General features: G+C 40.2%; 1 protein-coding gene across 4 annotated transcripts in view; it reads right to left on the reverse strand.

Moving 5' to 3' along the window:
- khsrp (KH-type splicing regulatory protein) overlaps window positions 1–20159 on the reverse strand; it is a 76992-nt gene that overhangs the window by 33766 nt on the left and 23067 nt on the right. For 3 of the 4 annotated variants that reach the window (XM_073069403.1, XM_073069401.1, XM_073069399.1), the window contains exons 4-14: window positions 18515–18551; window positions 16674–16723; window positions 15672–15743; window positions 11941–11998; window positions 11541–11712; window positions 10193–10291; window positions 9226–9333; window positions 6830–6932; window positions 5725–5825; window positions 2956–3103; window positions 2362–2522 (exon numbers count right to left, since the gene is read on the reverse strand). In XM_073069403.1, the coding sequence (XP_072925504.1) occupies window positions 2362–2522; window positions 2956–3103; window positions 5725–5825; window positions 6830–6932; window positions 9226–9333; window positions 10193–10291; window positions 11541–11712; window positions 11941–11998; window positions 15672–15743; window positions 16674–16723; window positions 18515–18551 (1109 nt within the window). The remainder of the gene's footprint in view (window positions 1–2361; window positions 2523–2955; window positions 3104–5724; window positions 5826–6829; window positions 6933–9225; window positions 9334–10192; window positions 10292–11540; window positions 11713–11940; window positions 11999–15671; window positions 15744–16673; window positions 16724–18514; window positions 18552–20159) is intronic. The other variant, XM_073069400.1, reaches the window with a different exon arrangement.

Raw genomic sequence — 20159 nt, forward strand, 5'->3', positions numbered from 1 at the left:
AAAATTTAAGAATACTCCATCCTCTTCTTAGCTAACAGTAATAAGGCAGGAGTGGGGATAAACATAGGGAGAAGCAATGACAGAGTTCAGAGTTCAAAGTACATTTATTAGCAAATTACATATACATCAAACAACCTTGAGATTCGTCCCCTTACAGGCAGTTACAGAACAAAGAAACCCAAAAGAACCCATTAAAAAAATACTGCCATGCACCCCAGGTGCAGAGAGGAAAGAAAAAAAGTGTGCAAACAATAAAAGTAGCAATTAGCATTTAGAACAAAAGTTTCAGTCCCCAGACACGAAGCCTGCAGCAACTGGAACAGGCCACAGCTTCAGCGCAGCGTAGAACGGAGTAAATGTCACGGTACAGTGAACAGAACCAGCCCAGCCCACCCCTCGCCTCTGGTCCCAACACTCTGCCTTTTCAATCCATCTGACCCAGTGTTTAAATCATCCAAACATCAGGTTGTTCCTCGCTCTAAGAACCGGTTGAGACTAAGGGGAGCGGGCGAGAACACACATGCTGAAGCATTAACATGCATAGCTCCTGAAATGCAAACAGTACAAGTTCTGCGCTTGGTAAGGTTCCACATGGAAGGATCACCCAGAAAGTCATGAGGCATGGGATCCGTGGAAACTTGGCTGAACGGATTTGGAATTGGCTTGTCCACAGAAGGCAGACAGTGGTAGTAGATGGCACATATTTTTGACTATTGGTGTTGCATAGGGATCTGCTCTGAGAACCCTGCTCTTTGTGATTTTTATAAATGACTTGGATGAGGGAGTAAAAAGGTGGGTTATATGAAGGCTGGCAGTATTGTGGATAGTATGGTAGGTAGCAATGTTGAGGAACAGAAGGATCTTTGAGTCCAAGCCCATAGATCCCTCAAAGGTTCTGCATCAGTAGAACAGCCAAGGAGGAAAATGCTGTACTGGCTTTAATCAGTAGAGAATTGAGTTCAGAGCCACAAAATTATATGGCTGCATAAAACCCCAGTTAGACTACACCTGGGGATATCGCGTTCAGTTCTGGTTGCCACATTATAGGAAGGAAGTGGAAGCTCTAGAAAGGGTACAATGGAGATATACCAGAATACTATCTGAATTAGCAAACATTCCAAAGGGAGGAAGGCTGATCAAGCTAGGGCTTTTCTCTTTGGAGCAAAGGAGGATGAGAGATGACTTGATAGAAGGGTACAAGGTAAGAGTTATAGAGTGAACAGCCATTAGCTTTCTTCCCCAAAGCAGAACAACCAGTATTAGAGAACATGTATTCAATGTGAGTGGAAGGAAGTTCAGTGGAGACATCAGAGTGGTGAGTCCCTGGAATACACTAGCAGGTGTGGAAGCTGATACAAGAGTCTCATATGCATACAGATGTTGGAAAAATAGGTTAGGAAGGTTGCGTAGGAGGGAAGGCTTAGATTGATTGTGGAGTATGTTTATTTAGATCAGTACAATATTCTGGGTCAAAGGGCCCATATTGTACTGTGCTGCTCTATGCACTCCACAGATGAGGTACAACACCGCGTGGGTATGGAAGTTACCAGTGTCCTTCATGCAAATGAATTTATGGCTCGTTGCTATTTAGTTGTGCATAATGCATTCTTCTGTTGTACTACAAACTGCTGCCTATAGGCTCTATGCATTGAGCTGAGACTGGGAAGCCAGTACAGCATCTGAATGCACTCACTGAAATTTAGAACAGAGAACAGTACAGCACAGGACAGGCCATTTGGCCCACAATGTTGTGCCAGACCAGCTAAATAGCAAATCAAAAACACCAAACACTAATTCCCTCCTACCTACACAATGTCCATATCCCTCATCTTCCTTACATCCATGTGCCTATCCAAACATCTCCTAAAAGCCTCTAAAGTATTTGCCTCTACCACCATACCAGGCAGAACATTCCAGGCATCCACCACTCTGAGTAAAAAAATACTCCTCACACTGCCCTTAAACCTACCCCTTGCATCTTCAATTCATGCCCTGGTATGACATTTCAGCTCTGGGAAACAGATCATCCCTGCCCACTCTAAAGTCTCTCACAATCTTGTAAACCTCTATCAGATCTCCCCTCAGCCTCTGAGGCTTCAGAGAAAACAACCCACGTTTATCCAGCCCCTCATGATAGCACGTGTCCTCTAAACTAGGCAGCATCCTGGTAATCCCCTTCTGCACCCTCTCCAAAGCCTCAACGCCCTTTCTATAGTGGAAGTTGCCAAATGTGCAAATGCAGATTTAGATAGAGCATGCCATTTGTTAAAGAAGCTCATGATTTCTGCTAACACTGAGGGTCTGGTTACTGTCAGCTCTTTGGAAGTGATGACCCACCCTGCAGATGGAAGAAACTGTTACCTCTATCTTTTCCTCAATGAGCTGCTTGGCATGATCAATCTGCTGGGGCGATCCACGGATAGTGAACAGTTTGAAGTTCGGATCACCATTGGGAGGGGGCTGTCTCTGCAATTCCACAAAAGCACCGGTCTGCTGGTTGATTGCCTTCACGTTTTCCCCACCTGCAAGGTTTAAGCAATACACCTCAGTCTCACTAACAAGTACAGAACCCAACTGTTCCTATTTCAATGCGAGATACTAATTCATAAATGCGATTGATTCGCTTTAAAGTCTGGGCATACACAGCAGTTAAATCTGAACTCAGGATCATCAAACAGGAAGAAGGCAGGAAAACTGGAAGCCTCAGAGTGAAGCAACACAGTTCCTGGAAAATACCAGGCCACACATACTGACAAGTTGGAGGTGGTTGACTACTAATATCCCTGGAAGAGCAGAGTCAAGTGAACACTTAGTTCTTTGGTTTGATTTTTATCTCCCGTTCAAAATGCTGATGATGCATGGCTAAACATTTAAATATACCAACGATGAATAGCAAAGTCACCCCTATAATATAACAGAACACCATAAAGGTCAAAGCAAAGACGTTCGACCTACCTCTACCAATGACCAAACCACACTTGTGGCTGGGGACTGAGAAGGCCATCTCTCCTCCAGGGGGGCCCATGCCCCATGTGCCTTGACCCCTGCCCCTTCCTCGGCCAGGACCCGGCATTCCAGGCCCTGGGGGACCAGGTGGCCCAGCCTATACAAACACAAACACAGTTTACTACATTAATACATCAATGATCAGGACAACCTTGGGAACATAGAAGGCATTTTAAAATGGGAGCAGGGTACACGTGGGTAAATTTGTTAATTCAGGACACCTGCTGTGAAAATGAACATTCAGAGCAATTTTCTGCATGCAGAGTGGCAAAATTTAACTCCTCAAAAAATACAAGGGATATTAAGGAGGGGTTGAATCTGAACAAAGCCGTTGCTGCCCAGTCTTCAGCTGAAGTTTTCGGTGCTTTTGCAAGGTATCCTTGAAAAAGATGAAGAGTCTCATTCCAACAACAGGAAGCAGCTCTTCAGGTTCTCATTCACTTCAACCTTCAAATCAAACCTAGGAGACCTGGTCACACGAATTGAGCTGCAATCTTTAAACCCTAACCCCACAATACCAGAACCTTTATGTATCCCAGCATATATAGTACAGATTTGAGGAAAGAATTCTGTTTTTCCACCATTCTGATCACTCCAGCTAAGAGCATGGCCTCATTGGATTTACAAATTTTATTGAAATAGGGTGCATTGTTTTTTCCCCCCAGAGCAATTGTCAAGCAAAATAAGTGGGGATGGATCAGAGCTTGGCAATCAAATCAGCTCACACTGAGCTAGCTTAGTTTGCTAAAACTACACAAAATTATACGATGCTAACAGTTAACAAAGAGGTAGCTAGCAGAATGGAACAGATCCAGCACAACTATCATAGAGATAAAAGGGGAGGCAAAGCCAACTCCAAACATGACTCTGACTTTACACAAGACATCTCACATGAAAGGGCACTGACAAATATTAATTGAAGCCCTTAAAGTATACCCATAGTTCTAAACTAATTCAGACAAAGAAAGGAACAGGTTTAAACGCAAACATCATTTGTTTATAGTATACTGCAGCTGTTGGAAATCTGAAATAAAAACAGAAAATGCCACACAAATACTTAAGTCAATCCATGCATGGAGAGGCAAGCAGGATTAATGGTTCAGGCAATGCAAGGTTATCCAGCCTTATATATTGACAGCAACCTGCAATGTTAGCCTTCTCTCCCCACAGATACTGCATATTACAAGTCAAGTGTTTTCAATCTTTTTACTTTATATAACTGTTAGTGATATGATGGTGAAAAGTATAAAATTTTAATATAAGTCTGTCTTTCAACATGCCTTCCACTACTAAATTTAAACAATTATTAACCCATTGAATTCCACAAGTTTTATTCAACTACTTACAAATTGACTCTATTTTTTAAAATTAGATATTTTCTATAATTTAATAACTAACGCTCACAAGAGAGGGTTCTGTGCACCAACCTCAAAAACACAATTTGAAATCCCAAGTCCAAAATTTTTCACTCAGATCTTAGAAACAAAAGGGAAGCCTTTCAGCTCTTCCTTCCAGCCATGGTAAATTTTAACCTATTATCCTGGATTAACCCCAAATTTCTTAATTGCTCAAACATCCACAAATCTAAAAAACTGAGTCTTCACTACACTTCAGAATAAATAATTTCAAAGATCTGCCACTTTCTAGGCAAAGGACACAATCGTGGATGGTTAATTTCTAATTCTGAGACTGTGATCTCTAGGTCTAAGCACAGTGGGCGGAGGGGAGAAGGGATTGGAAACATCATTCATGCTTCTAACTTGTCAAGAGCACCCATGTTCAACGCACATCTTTCCTCTGGATGCAAGAGAACAAAATGCATAGTGTCTCTCCTCCTGGAGCAGGAATAAGCCAATGAAGGTTTATTGTCCTCAATTTATATAAACATGCCTTTTGTCAGGTAAGACCCCTATTATTGTGCTGAGTAATACAATCCTTGCCCCTCTCAGAGCTGAATCCAGACCCAAGTCTCAATAGTTTGTGACAAGTGTTTATTTATTTATGTATTCATTGAGATACAGCATGGAATAGGCCCTTCAAACCGTGCCGCCCAGCAATCCCCCAATTTAATCCTAGCCCAATCATGGGACAATTTACAATGACCAACCAGTACGCCTTCAGACTTTGGGAGGAAACTGGAGCACCCGGAGGAATTCTACACAGTCACGGGCAAAATGGACAAACTCCTTACAGGCAGCAGCAGGAATTGAACCCAAGTCGCTGGTACTGTAAAACATTGTGCTAACGACTATGCTACCGTGTTGCTACCCATTATACCACACAGCCTCAAAAAAGTGTTTTAAGCAGCCCCATTCTATTGTCTGGTCACCAGATTTAAACCAAAAGGTATTTTGAGACAGGAACCCCTTAACATACATGCTTGGAAGATGATACATGCATAAAGCATTAGCTCATAAAGCAGGTTTTACAGTATGGAATTTACTGCAAAGATCCTCATTATGTTGTAACTCAAGGAAGACTAATTTTCTCAAGTTTAGGAGCACAGATGGACTCTGCTGCCATCATTCGCAAGCTTGGTTGTGATATAGTGCATCAAGCAGAGGTTCCCTGCCATGATGCCTTGGCCTCCTTTTAAAAAAAAAAGGACAAACAACTCAGGTGTATATTATCCATGGAATACTTGCCTCCTTCAGGAGCGGAGACAAGGGGGAAAGAAATAAATACGGAAGAAATCAAGAACAAAAGTCCACTCCATACCCGCACGTTCTGCAGAAGGTCAGTAATTATTTGTGCAGCATGCTGGCATCTCTCTGGAGGCCCCATTACATGCGCTATCTTATCTGGCGTAGACCCATCATCTACGAGATGAAAGAAGGGAAAAAAGGACTTTATTGAAAGATGAAAGTTAGCACTTCCAGAGCAGCTGCAGCATTAGAGAAATCAAGTCCAAATGGAACAGACAGCACCTGAAACAATGAATCCAAACGCTTACAGAGTGAAACACGCCTGCTTCAAGATAGTAAGGGAGAGCATAATGTTTTATTTAGTCAGTTACGCTCATCTCTGGCAAGATAGGCCAAGTTCTTCCTTGTGTCCTGAAGTTCTATGTATGGCAGATCTTTGCTACCCAATGTAGGTTCTTTTTTTTGTTCCTCCATTAGATCACTTTTCACACACCATCCCTACTTGATGGGACAAACTATCCTCATTATACCTGCCCAACAAGTCAGAAGGAATTAAACCTACACACACACAAACACCCCACCCCACTCAGTTTAATGGCTGCACCACAGAGAGTTGGAATCATGGCTGTGCTGAGGAGAAACATTTATGCTAATACTTGGTACTCTTCAGTGACACGTTACCCAAGGCAATAACAACTCTGGCACCAGCAGCAACAAAAACAAAAATGTAAATAAAAATAAAGCTTAGCAAAACCATAATAAAATCCAGGAAGACTTCCACTCAATTAATCTTCCGCAGCCCAGTCTTATTTTTGGAAAAGGGTTAAGGATGAAAAGTAAAAAATGTCTTGCTAGTGGACAGGAAGGTAGCAAATGTTTAAATTCAATCCGAAACATCTGCATAATATACAGGTGGGGGGCTGGTTACACTTATGTGCCTCTGCACAATACTACACAGACAGATTTAATTCTGCCATCTGGGAAAAGAACTGCTCCAATGTCAGCAGACCAAAATTTATTTACACCACCGGGGAATGAGGTTGTAGGACTAAGGATCAGAGGTATGATTCATGCTGGCTGATACAAGGAGTGATATCTATACAAATACAAATGCCCCATTTTGGTGTCTAGAGAATTCCTGGATTTAATAAGTGCTCAGTGCTTGGAATGAGACTGACCTGGTTTGAACTGTATTCGGACTCCCGCATCATTTTGTATTTTCTTGATCATTTCTCCACTTCTTCCGATCACTATTCCTACTGAATGCCGTGGCACCGGTACCTAAAGTTTAAAAGATGTTACGTGAAGGTCAGAATGTCTATGGATTTATTAATAACCTCCAACCTCCAATGAATGCACTCTACACATTCTTCACCACTATTACTGCCTGTATACATCAAGGAAAGCTTTTAATACATAAACAAGTGTAAACCTGGAGACTACAAGATAGTATCATATCAGAAATCTTCCCTTACATTCCATACATCCTCTAACCTCTAGAGACAACAATATGAAATACGGTAACATGTTGCCATCATCCAACATGAAAATGCAAACTAAAAAGCACAGATACAAATAAACAAAAAATTTAAAGTACAGTATAGTAAATGTCTGGAATTACTGTGGAATGAAGCCCACATTTTCAGGGAAAATGGAAGAAACTAAAAGCAGAAATACAAAGTATTAACTAGAGAAATAAATAAATAACACTATTCACCTAAATGCAATATTTCAAATGCTAGTTAGAAGATTCAAAGTACATTTATTATGAAAGAATATATGAATATATATCCAGAGACAGAGAAGCAGTTTCAGCGACAGGTTACTATCGATGCAATGCTCCTCAGACAGGATGAAGAGGTCAATACTCCCCAATGCCATTAGGCTTTACAATTCTACCGCCAGGACTTAAGAACTTTTTGAAAGCTATTATTAATGCTTTTTGAGATAGTGATTTAGATGCATATCATATTTTTTACTGAGTTAAGTATTGTATGTAATTAGTTTTGCTACAACAAGTGTATGGGACATTGGAAAAAAATTGAATTTCCCCATGGGGATGAATAAAGTATCTATCTATCTATCTGAATTATACACCTCGAGAGCTGTTTCCTTACAGGCAGCCACAAAGCAAGAAACTTGAAGAACACAATTTAAAAAAAACGACCACAGCAAATGCGCTGAGAAAAGGAAAAACATATACAAACATCATGCATACAATAGAAGCAAACAAAGTTTAAGCACTTTGGAGATCTAGAAACAGTTTAGCCACCTCTGCTACTGCAGTATTGTGATCCAACCAAATCTCCTCTCAAAGATTTTAGAGAGCAAATCAAAATCCAGCAGTAACCAGCCAGTCATCTGGAATAGCAAGTCTACGTCACATATGAGCACAAGGAAAGCATGCAGAGTACTGCATTTTAGAGTTGCAGAATTAAAACATTTGGTAAAGGAGAAACAATGAGTGTGGGTTAAGCATGAAAATGAAGATTGCCTTTGTTGAGGCCAGTGCGAAGAGTGAGTGAGTGTTCAGTGCCGTCTACCAGCCTCTCACTCACTGCTGCCAGAGGAGGGTAACTACTTGTGGCGGTTTCCCTCTCCTTCTTGCTCGCTGCTCTGGAGGAATAGCCCACGTTCGAAAGATCTCTCCCTTGATGCTGGTGGAGGATGGTGCTGGAGCAAAGTCTAATCAATACGCTTTGTGGATTGTGGACTCCAATTCAAGTTTATTGTGGGTTTCTAGTTTTTCAGGTTGCTCTGACTTTTTTTTTGCGAGTTTAAGCAATTTGGAATTGGGCAGATTCCAAATCACTTGAGCTGAACTGAACTGAAATCTGCCTTTGGATTTTGTTTTATATTCTGTGTTTTCGCTTGTCTTTTTTTGTTTCCGTTTGCGCCATTGGTTTGATTTGCGCATGGGGGTGAGGGGGTTGATTTTTTTTTCTTCTTTGAACGGATTCCATATTTCTTCTTTGATTCGTGGCTCTCTGTGGGGAAGATGAATCTCAAAGTTGTACACTGCAAACATACTTTGGTAATAAATGTACTTTGAATCTTTGAATTTATAGGAGCATTTATTGACAAATTGCCCATATTCATCACCAAGGACTAAATAATATAGAGCATTTATGGTCAGATTGTTTTTAGGCCCAATGCCAGCAAATACAGGTGAAAGAAATATCTTCTATGGATACTCAATCCCACCTGAACAAGTTTAATCACAAGGATTGTGCCATGCAACTGCAAGTATATATTAGTCTCTTTCTGTAAACTGATAATCAAAAATTAGGGATAAAATGAACTCCCAGATGACCAGAATAAAAGTGCAAAGAACTTCTACAGGGAGATTTAATGTGACAAACAAATCACAGGCTGAGGCCAGAAAGGCAAAAATTTTAAAGCAAAATTTTACATTATACTTCATGGAAAGTTACCTTACCACAAGATTTCTGAGAAGTGACTAATTTTACAAGGGGCCTTTTGAATTATGTATACATTACACAAAAAATTTTTTTTCTTGAATTCCAAACAAAATATCCAAGAGACTCAAGGAAAAATAAATGGATCTACTTACATCTAAACCGCCAGCACCACCAGCACCCCGGTTGCCAAACTCATTTCTGTCACCAAATCCTCCTTGGTCACGTTCATGCAAGATCTCCATCACCATGTCTCGAGCTTGCTGCAACCATTCAGAATAAAAGTTAACAAAGAGCACATTTTGAATTGCAGTGTCATACATGCACATAACAGCTATCAGGCTTCGAGCCATACTCAAAGTTAATTGATATACGAATTACTTTGTGCTTCAGCTAATACTTAGGCTAACATCGGCTTATTTCTTTCTCAAATGAAAATGAATCAGTCTAAAGCTAGGTTGCACTGTAACCTTGAACACAAAATTGTGCAGAAGTCACATTCAAATACAGGTCATAGTTTGGACAATGAAAAGGAAAGTTCTATCTTGAAGCACTAGTTTCACTCTGCATCTGACAAATCCACACTCCTGCTTACTGAGGGTGTCAGATCAACTTCCTCTTCTCATCAAACCAAAATTTGGACCCCAACTGTTCTCTAGAGGCATAAAGGCTTCTAAAGTAATATTCAATGACCAAAACAGTACCAATGAACTGGTATTTATCCTTCTACCAGTATCACTTGTATAATCAGAATGTTCATTCCGCAAAAGAAGAGGTTATTAATAATGCAAATTCAAAAGGATCAAGTCAGAGTTGGAGCATCTTTGCTCTAGTTTTTCTTTTGCTTCAGGAACAACTTGAAGAGCAAAGTATAGTTTGTGTGATCTTAATTCCCCCCCTCACGTTCAGCCTGGAGCAATTAAAATGAAGCCACATCTAGGGGAATTACCAAGCTTTTCTTGCAGGTGAGCAGAAACACCCTTTTGAGGAAACCTTAAAGATTAGGTCAAAAAGACATTCAGGGTGTAATTAAAATTGGAAAAGTGACCATCAACAGCTTTCTGCTTGAAAGAAGTGGTATATCTTGAACAAGCAAATCTAGAAATACTTGCAAGATCATACCTGCACTTTAAAAGGATCACCAATAATCCGGAGTGGTTTATCTACATTAGCATTTTGTGAACCATCTTGGATTAAAATCATCTTCACTCCTGCGCGTTCCTGTTTAAAATGAGTGACAGATTAGCTAACATCAGCATATGAAAGACTAACATCCTCATCAATGAAGCTAAATCCAGAAACTAATCATTCCTCACTGACAGCTCTACTGAGCAATTAATTTCTCACAATTCAGTATTTGAGGACAGGACACAACATGCACTACACATTATTAGTTTTGTTCAAATAATTATTTGTTCAACAATTATTTGTATAGATCAGAATCACAACTTGATAAATCATTCTTGGAAATGCAGCACAACACAGGCCTATACAGAAAGATACCATCTGATCACAGTATCTTGAATAAGCTGATGTAATCAAATGTTGGTACCAAATCCACTTCCATGTCTAGCTGGCCAACCTGGTCAATATGCTTAGTTTCATCAAGTAGTTTAATCTTCATCCTCCATATCTGAGGCAATGTTCTTGTTGAAGGTAAATTTTATCACATTAACCACAAATTTCACTCATTCATGGTTTGCTGTTTAGGTATTGTCAAGTGCCAGATTGCAACTAGGCTAGAAAGTGACAATTCATTCTTACAAATCATTTGTTCCATTGGTATCAGATTCCCTCTTCTCCAGCCCTTTAACTCTTTCACCAATCAACTTCCCAGCTCGTTACCTCAGCCCCTCTCCTGGCTTCACCTATCACCTGCCACCTTGTACTGCTTCCTCCCTTGCCCCCACCCTCTTACTCTGACTTCTCCCCTTCCTTTCCAATCCCGATGAAGGGTCTCAGCCTGAAACATCGACTGGTTACACTCTTCCACAGATGACCTGCTAAGTTCCTCCAGTATTTTGTGTGTGTTGCTTTGGATTTCTAGCATCTGTTGATTCTAATTGTACTCATCCAATTCATTTGCCAGCAAAAAGAGAGCTAGTGGATAAAAGTAATCACTGTAAATAGGCCAACATAGCCAAGGTTATAGACTATCACGACCAAGGTTAAAAAGACTAAACTTTGAAAACCTGTATTGAAAACAATAATCAGCACATCAAGCACCATGTGAGGAAATAGAAACAGATTCCCTGATTGGAAACATTAATTGTTTCTCTCTCTGCACCCGTGCTTCCAACCTTTTTTTATTTTTATGCCAAATGACCCATTACCAACAATAAGCACATAGTTTATCCTCAAAAATTGTAACATGGCTTCATCCTAAAGAAAAGGCTGCATTACATGAACTGATTTTCTGGATTTTCATCCTTTAAATATACTTACAATTTTACCCTTCTATCTTTAATACCTGAAGCTGTTTGATGGTCTCTCCACCTTTGCCAATAATTAGCCCAGCCTTCCCTGCTGGAATTACTATTTCCTGAATAGATCCACTCTGGCCATTCGTGGAATCGTGGGACTGACCCGGTGGCCCACCTCGACCCCTGGACACTATCTCATCCAGCAGCATCTTCGCTGTCCTGAAAAGAAAATACACTTGTTAAATCTCAGGCTCTGCTTAACTACAACTAATTAAATTTCTAGTTAAGTTATACTCGCACTAGCAGATGACCCCCAAGACACTGTGTTTACTATCATAAAACTGGGAGCTGAAAACTCCTGAGGATATTTAACGAAGGACTAGTTTTGCCAATCGCATCATGCCGCACCTCAAAAGCGCTGTTAGTAATGGGGACATAAGCACTTACTGAATTGATTCCGAATTTCCCGTCAACGAGACACATCGTTCCGGCAAACCTCCACTTTCTGGAAGAAAAAAAAAGATTTGTAATCTACAATTAAGGGCAAATTTCAACACAGTCTGAATACAAAACACATTTCATGATGTACAATGAGTAAACACTTAAGGGTCTATTCATTATAGCTGGTAAGAAAAATGTCTTTAAATTTGTGTATGTGTAAATTTAGCAACCTCCTGAATAAGGCTCCATATAATTGAAGAATAAGGCAGTTATATAGTATTAGAAATAATACCTCTCTCCCCCATTGTTTGCTAGTGCTGCACAAAAGACAACTGCAAATTCTGGGCCTAACATATTGATGCAGCTACAAAGAAGGCATAACAGCAGCTATATTTCATCAGGAATTTTAAGGAAATTTGGCATATCACCAAAGACACTCACAAATTTCTACACATGTATCGTGGAGAGCATTCTAAAAGGCTGCACACAGTCTGGTATGGGAGGCCTACTGAACAGGATTGAATAAGCTGCAGAGAGTTGTAAACTCAGTCAGCTCCATCATGGGCGTTATCCTCCATAGTTTCCAGGACATCTTCAAGGAGTGATGGCTCAAAAAGACAGCATCCATCATTAAGGACCTTCATCACCCTGGGCCTTCCCTCTTCTCATTGCTACCATCAAGGTGGTGGTACAGGAGCCTGAAGCCACAAAGTAAACAATTCAGGAACAGCTTCTTCCCCTCCACCAACTGATTTCTGAATGGACGCTGAATCATGAATACTACATCACTTTTTTTTTTAAATTTAACTGTTTTATATATTTACTGTAATTCAGTTTTCTCCCAATTATTATGTATTACATTATACTGCCGCAACAAAGACAACAAATTTCACAAATTATGCCGGCGATATGAAACCTGATTCTTTTTATTCAGGTATGACAAACTAAATATCAGGTCTTAACTGCATTAGCAATAAAGCTCATTAACAAGATAATTTAAATGAATTGCATAGTTTGTGAAAGCATTAACTAATCTCTGAGGTAGAGCTGGAAACCTTCCATTCCATTAACTCAATGCTAACGTTAGAATGATCTAGTCTAGTGGTCACCAACCTTTTTAAGCCCAAGATCCCCTACCTCGGCCTTAGAAAAAGGCAAGATCGACCCCACATCAATTAGTTACATGCATGCGCACCAGGGTAGAAAAGACCGGAAGTAAAACCCCACAACCCAGAAGTAGAAATAATATAAATACTGGGGGTACCCACTTTTTTTTTTTTGCATTGCGGACCGGTTTAATATTGATAATATTCTTGCGGATCGGCTGACGGGGGCGGGGGGGGGGGGGGGGGTGTTAAACACGACCAGAATACAGCAATACTAGAAGCAGGTTCCTCATGTCCAGTCTATTCTAGTTTGCGCGGCTCTCGGTTTCTGTCCCGCTTGCTCTCGTTTATTCCACTGAGAAAACTCAGCAGGTTTGTCTTTAAGTGCTGGGTGCTTGTTCTCAGGGTACAGAAGCAGTTTTGAGACATTGCCTCATTAGGCAGCCTCCGGGCCTGAACTCAGCCTCCCGCCCGCTCACCGCCAGATACCTTGGCCAGGTGCGGCTGGTTGTGGGTGAGGTGAGAAGACAAGTTCAGGGCCGGACGTTCCCATACCGGGGCCGCGGTGGTCACAGTCTGGAGAGCGCGGCCAACTGAGCGGGGAATGGGACAAAACGCCCGCCCACTCCCCCTTGTAGGATCTATCGGCCGACAAATGTTTGTTTCAGTAGATCACAGCGCGATAGCCACTCTGATACTTGTACGAAACGCTGAGTCTGAATTAGGTCGTCTGTGAATATTTTAGCACCAGGTTCCCCATGAACATTTGGTGTGGTAAACAGGTTCAGAGGCAGCGCTCCAGGCCAGTAGCAATAGCACTTCCCGCCGGCCACCCGAGGCCAACCGGTGATCCCTGGCGCGAAGGTATCACTGCGTTTAGTCGGCTGATGACTTCGCGTGGGTTCAAGTTCAACAGTAGGCGTGACAGGGAACGAGGAAAGGTGCAGCTGACTGACATCAATTCCTCGTGGCCCGGTGGTTGGGGACCAGTGAATTACACTGTGTAGTGCGGGAGAGCTATACGCATGCGCACTGGACAGAAAGAACGGAACTAAAACCCCGCAACCCAGAAACAATCTCTCAACAGTATTTGTGTTTATTTTTCATTTTTTGTCGGGATCAACTGGGAAAGTCTCAAAGATCGACTAGTCAATCACGATTGATGGGTTGGTGACCACTAATCAAGTCAGTCATCTTCAATTCCCCTCTAGTTCTGCGAGTGAGTTACTTTCCTTCACGTATGATTCTACTCCATTTTGAAAGCCGCAAATGGATCTGCTAGAATTGCTCTTTGCAGCAGCAATTTCCCACACCCGGTGATTCATGTATTGTATTTGCATTTTGCCAATCACTTTCTATCTACATCCCGTAGCTCCCCAAACTCAATGAAAACTCTTTATCATTGTTACAATGGTTTTGATTTCTGACATTTAATCATATCAATTACCCCTACTGCAACAATTGTTATGACTTCAATCCCTCACCCCTAGAATACTCCAATAAATATTTTTTGTTCCCATTCCAGAGAATCAAATCCTTCCTCAAGAATCTCAATACTTTTATTTTGGCTGAACCAGTGGTATGATTTAACACTCATACAAGACTGGATTCAGGGTGGAGGGACAGGGGCTCAGAGGGAGAACATTTTTACCCTGCCTCTGTTCTGCTTGTTCAGCAAGCCAAACAAAACCAAAAGCATTGAATTGCTGATTTAAGGTACAAAAAAAAGGAAGAATACCAATTAACATGTGAACACCTGGCTAGAAAGCTAATTGAAAGCTCATTATTACAATTTGGAAGAAAAGTCACAAATGATACTGATTTGCAACAATGCAAGGTGTTAGGACCAGATTCACAATATGACAGCCATGTATGTAAAAGCCATTAGCCTGGATACTAATTATGTACTCGCTCCAGGATCCTATCGCTTGAATCAGGCCAGCATAATGGTCTCCTCTCACTGTCCAACGAATGTTATATAAGTAAAAGAATGGGAGCAATGTTTACTTGGTCAGGGAAGAACAGAGCTAATGTGAGATCTTAGCTTTGGATGTCATTTTTATTGGCTGGATATGATTAAAAAAATGGGCATCCATTATGATTTACAACCCTGCTTCTTAGTTTTATTTTGGGGATTTATTAGCTGATCTTCTATAGGGCCAACAGCTTGATGATATTTCAACCAAGAGAATTATTATACTTGATTCCAGAAAAACCCTGGCATTACTAACAGTTAACCAATTGACCATTCAAAGGACAGCAAATGGGACAAAATACTTCTTTACTTGACTGTCCCAAACTTGGTTGACTATGTCTTATGCCTTTAAGAAGTGCCAAATCTGACTCTCAACACTTGTTTTTGTCCAGATTGAAACCAGTTTGGCAGAGACAAAGCTAAAACCCATAACATTTAGGGCAGAGCTAAACATAGGTAGGGCCATCAAATAAATTTGAAAGGAAATTTATTGAAATGGCAAGAACTCCCGGTGAACAAACAAACTGAGCATCTACAGCAATTTCTTTAAAATTGCATATGCAAACAATACACATTATTAGTTTCTAGAATTTCATAAACCACTGTAACAAATAAAATAAAGTTGAAAAAGAATTGCCAAAAAAAGTCCACTGCACCTGGAGCAATCTGTACTTTGCAACCAGATTCCTGCTGTATTCGGTTTATCTGTTCCCCACCACGACCTATGACTGAAATAAAAACATTGGCTGACATATTGCAGCTATGTGTATGTATAACAAGATGGCTACACGTTTTCGGCTTCCAAGAGACACACCTAACAACTTACATGTAGTTTACAGATAGAAGAGTCAAATACCACTATTTAGCCTGGCACAACTGCACCCCTTTATGCTACACTCCTAACATCATTCAACATTACACCAGACCCCAGACATTTAAGAACATGCAAGCTTTCTATTTTTTTCTCCTTATCCCAAGCTTTAAGGGTAATACATATAATCGCATGGCTCCAATAAAAAAAAGGGGCGTGGGGGAGGGGGGAAATGCTGGAAAAAATTTCTATAATTGCATGGCTGATACAACAAGAACATGAAAGAGTCTCTAAAACAGGCAAACAAATTTAAGAAAAATGGAGATTTATGGGCTGTGTCGAGGGGAGGGATGGGTTAGATTAATCAATGTGTAGGTTGAAATAGGTCAGCATAACATAATGGACTAAAGGGCTCCTGTTGTGCTCAACTATTCTATGGATAACCTAGATACTTGAAGTACTTCATGCAAAGATACAAACTTTGCTTTGGGTATACAGAACTTTGCTTACTTATTAGTTTACTCTTTACAATGAAGGGACAAATAAGAAGGACTTTTCCACCTTACAAGATCATGCACATAAAGGAACTCTGTTCTCAAAAGAAAATCCAAGCCACAGCTTTGAAGATACAGGAGCTGGGTTATGATATCTAAAGCAACACATACAAAATGCTGAAGGAACTCAGTGGGTCAGACAGCATCTAGAAATTAATAAACAGTCAACATTTCAGGCCAAGACCCTTCTTCGGGACTGATAATACGCATCTCTTTTCTCATAAAAGAACATGGCCATGGTGTGGTTGTTCAAGGAAGAATGAACAAAAACTGTACTCATACATTAGACTTACCAAGACCAACCATCCCATCTGGTACTCTGTAATCCTCTGTAAGAGTTGTCCTAAAAAAGATGAGGAGAATGTCAGTGGATGGACATACAAGTGAACATAAATTCATCAGAACCAATCCATAATCTCATTCTTCATGGGTTGCACTACATAAACAAAAGTGTAATTTTATTATAAAATTGGATACAATTAGGATTATGGATACTATTATCATCAGATTAAAGTTATTCCCACTTATTGATAAATTTCAATTTATCAGTAATAACCAGTTTATGACAACATTTCTTTTGTTTGCTGATTTTATTAGGATAAGCTATTGACTTTGTAAGAACCTCCGTGACATCAAATGATACTTTTCAAATTTCACAACCACCAGACACTGATCGGGAATACCACGGCATAATGATAAAATTACAGGACAAATATTGACCCCAAGCACAGCATTCATAGGCCTGGAATATCAAACCAAATGTGTAACTGCATCCTGCCACAACAATAGTGCAAATTAAAATCATGCAATTTAAATAAATACCATCAGCAAAAGTAATCTACTCTTAACCACATACGACCTGGGAGAATTTCTCGATCCACCAGTGGCTTACTCATGACAACTTTCTGAAATGGCCCAAATCTGTAGTACCCAGGAAATGTTCAACAAGTGGTGCCTCAAAAAGGCGGCGTCCATCATTAAGGACCCCCATCACCCAGGACATGCCCTCTTCTCATTGTTACACACACACATATCTTCAGTTCTCTTCTCTATTATTACGTATTGCACTGTACTGCTGTTGCAAAGTTAACAAAATTTATGACAAATACCAATGATATTAAACCCAATTCTGAAATAAAACGCTAATCTAAAAACTGTTCTGATCAATGATTAAGTTTCAATGCCAAGTTTAACTCTGCCAACTTTCTCAGGACATGAAGAATCACACTTTAGACCCACACGATCAGCCTTAAGCAAACATGCTCAGACAAACTCAGCAATGCTACAATACATAGTGCAACGCAATGCAAGCTTAAACAGGCTGTATGAGACACTACAAAGCAACACGATTATCCGAAACAATGTTTAAAGCTGAAATGAAAGCAGTCCCTCCCAATAACATAATACACCAGTTGAAAACATTTGCCAAGCAAGCAGAGACCAACTCAGTTCAAAGTAAGATGATGAGAGGTCTACACTCGTATCCCTCTATTCTATTAAACAACTGCAGACAACCCCTGACAAAATTGACAACGCACAAGGCAAGCAATTTTCATTTGGAGAACTATTTTATTAATATGCTGAGAGTCAGGTAGCCAATCTCTTATGGTAGCCTTGCACTACAACTTAGTTCTTATTACAATTCTTGCTTTGTGCATGACTTGCTGCATTATAACACACTTCACTCATTTTGTGTAAATTTGGTGAACAATTCAGTAACTGAATCTGTACTATAAAGACACTTTTGTTAAAACATGTTTCTCTATTCTCACTCCTTTAGGGCCAGAAATGCTTGACAAAATTCATCACCCATGACTACAAATCTCACTGAACTCAGTCAAAACCCACCAACCATGCATCAGTTACAAATGAAAGCAGAAAAGACTCCCTCACAAATCAACAGCAGGCTTCCAGTGGCAATTACTATGCAGCACTCAGAAGGACACCAAGACAAATGCCCATATCCAATCCTTGAAGCTCGATAGCTAATCATGATCTCTCATTGGTGTCACAATTGAGATCGGTTTACAGTACAGATTGAAATGAAGGTTGCAACATTAAGATAATGAATTCTTTTTCTCAGAACCACAAGGTAGCAGCTGAACATTTATTGTTAATATTTCGCCCCCCTTACCTTTGCTGATGTATGGCTGCAAGCTGGGCTCCAATTGCTAGGAAGGAAAAAAATAAATTTACAGGAAAAAACAATTTCTATATACAACTTAGCATTTAAAAGTCAAATTGTATAGTCAAAAGTTGAATATATCAGTCATAGAGAAATACAGGGCCATTAGCCCATCTAGCCTGTACTGAACCATTTAAATTGCCTACTCCCATCAAACTGCAACAGGACCACAGCCCTCCATGACCCCACCATCAATCCAAACTTCACTTAAATGTTCAAAATTGAACTCACATGCACCATCTTTAATCAATGTAATGTTCCATTATTAATTCAATACACTAGAAGCTATTGCCAAGCTTAGATGTCCAAGAGATGGACACCCCGACAAAGAGCTCCCATAATACTACCACATTCAGAAGTCCAACATATGCATATACTGTATGCTCATTCCTAGAAATAACTTTTAGCTATGGTTCTCTTACCAATCTCAGTGGTTTACAAGCCATTCGTTACAAAACTATAGAGATATGGTTGCCATATCTCCACCGTATTGAATGAATATTAAATGATTTCAGCGTAGCTCCACTTTTTGACAAATTAAACTTCAGTCTACTGCTGATTCCAATTTTGATGACAATCATTACATCAAATAAAGTGTGCAAGATATTTAAGTAATCAAGAAAAGCATAATTATAAATATACAAACAGATAGGTGAAATGATGGATAATTAGGCCAACACGTGGCTGAGTGACTTGCCAACTCACAGGTGAACCTTCACACAAACCACTTAATGCAATGCTGAGTGTAGGAAACCGGAGCAGGACTTCTAGCCTTCAGAACAGTCTGCCCTCCAACGTCTTGACCTATCATTGCTTAGACTACACTTGAGAGTACTGTGTGCAGTTTAGCCCACCACACTTTGGGAAGCAAGTGAGAATGCTCAATAAAGTGCACAAGAATGTTGCTTAACTGCAGGGTTCGAGTTCTACAACAGATTAGATATGCTTCACTGAGCTAAATGTAGACGTTTATAAGGGACATAGATAGGGGAGATAATCACTTTTTTGCATGGTAAGGTAAACTAGAAGGCAAAGGGATTGTTCAAAAGGGTAGAATTTAAAGAAGATCTGGGACTATTTTCTCCTCCTATCCATGGAGTGGTAGGTATACAGGTGGCCCCCGTTTTATGAACGTTCGCTTTATGACAGCTCGGTGTTAAGAAAGACCTACATTAGTACTGTAGATTCCGGACTACAGAGCGCACCTGATTAAAAGCCGCTGGCTCTAATTTTAGAAATAAAATCAATTTTTTACTTGTAAAGGCCGCACCGGATTTTCGGCCGCACCGGATTTTCGGCCGCAGGTGTCCCACGTTGTAATATGAGATATTTACACAGAAAGATATTACACGTGAGGATTTTTTAACTTTTAATTAAATCCATATGGTAACAAAAACAAATACATATTGCAAATGCTTTTTTTCGAACCGTGCCCGTAACGCGGCTACTTTTAAATATACGTTGCGTATACTTCTTTACTGAACAACATTCCAATATCTCCTAACGACTGGTAAAAAATATATATACTGCAGCCTACCAGGAAAAGTTATTGATCGCCTTTAACTTAAAAGCAGCGTTTTTGCTCCGCCGCTCC

The sequence above is a fragment of the Hemitrygon akajei genome, chromosome 16 (genome assembly GCF_048418815.1).
Source record: "Hemitrygon akajei chromosome 16, sHemAka1.3, whole genome shotgun sequence".
NCBI lineage: Eukaryota > Metazoa > Chordata > Chondrichthyes > Myliobatiformes > Dasyatidae > Hemitrygon > Hemitrygon akajei.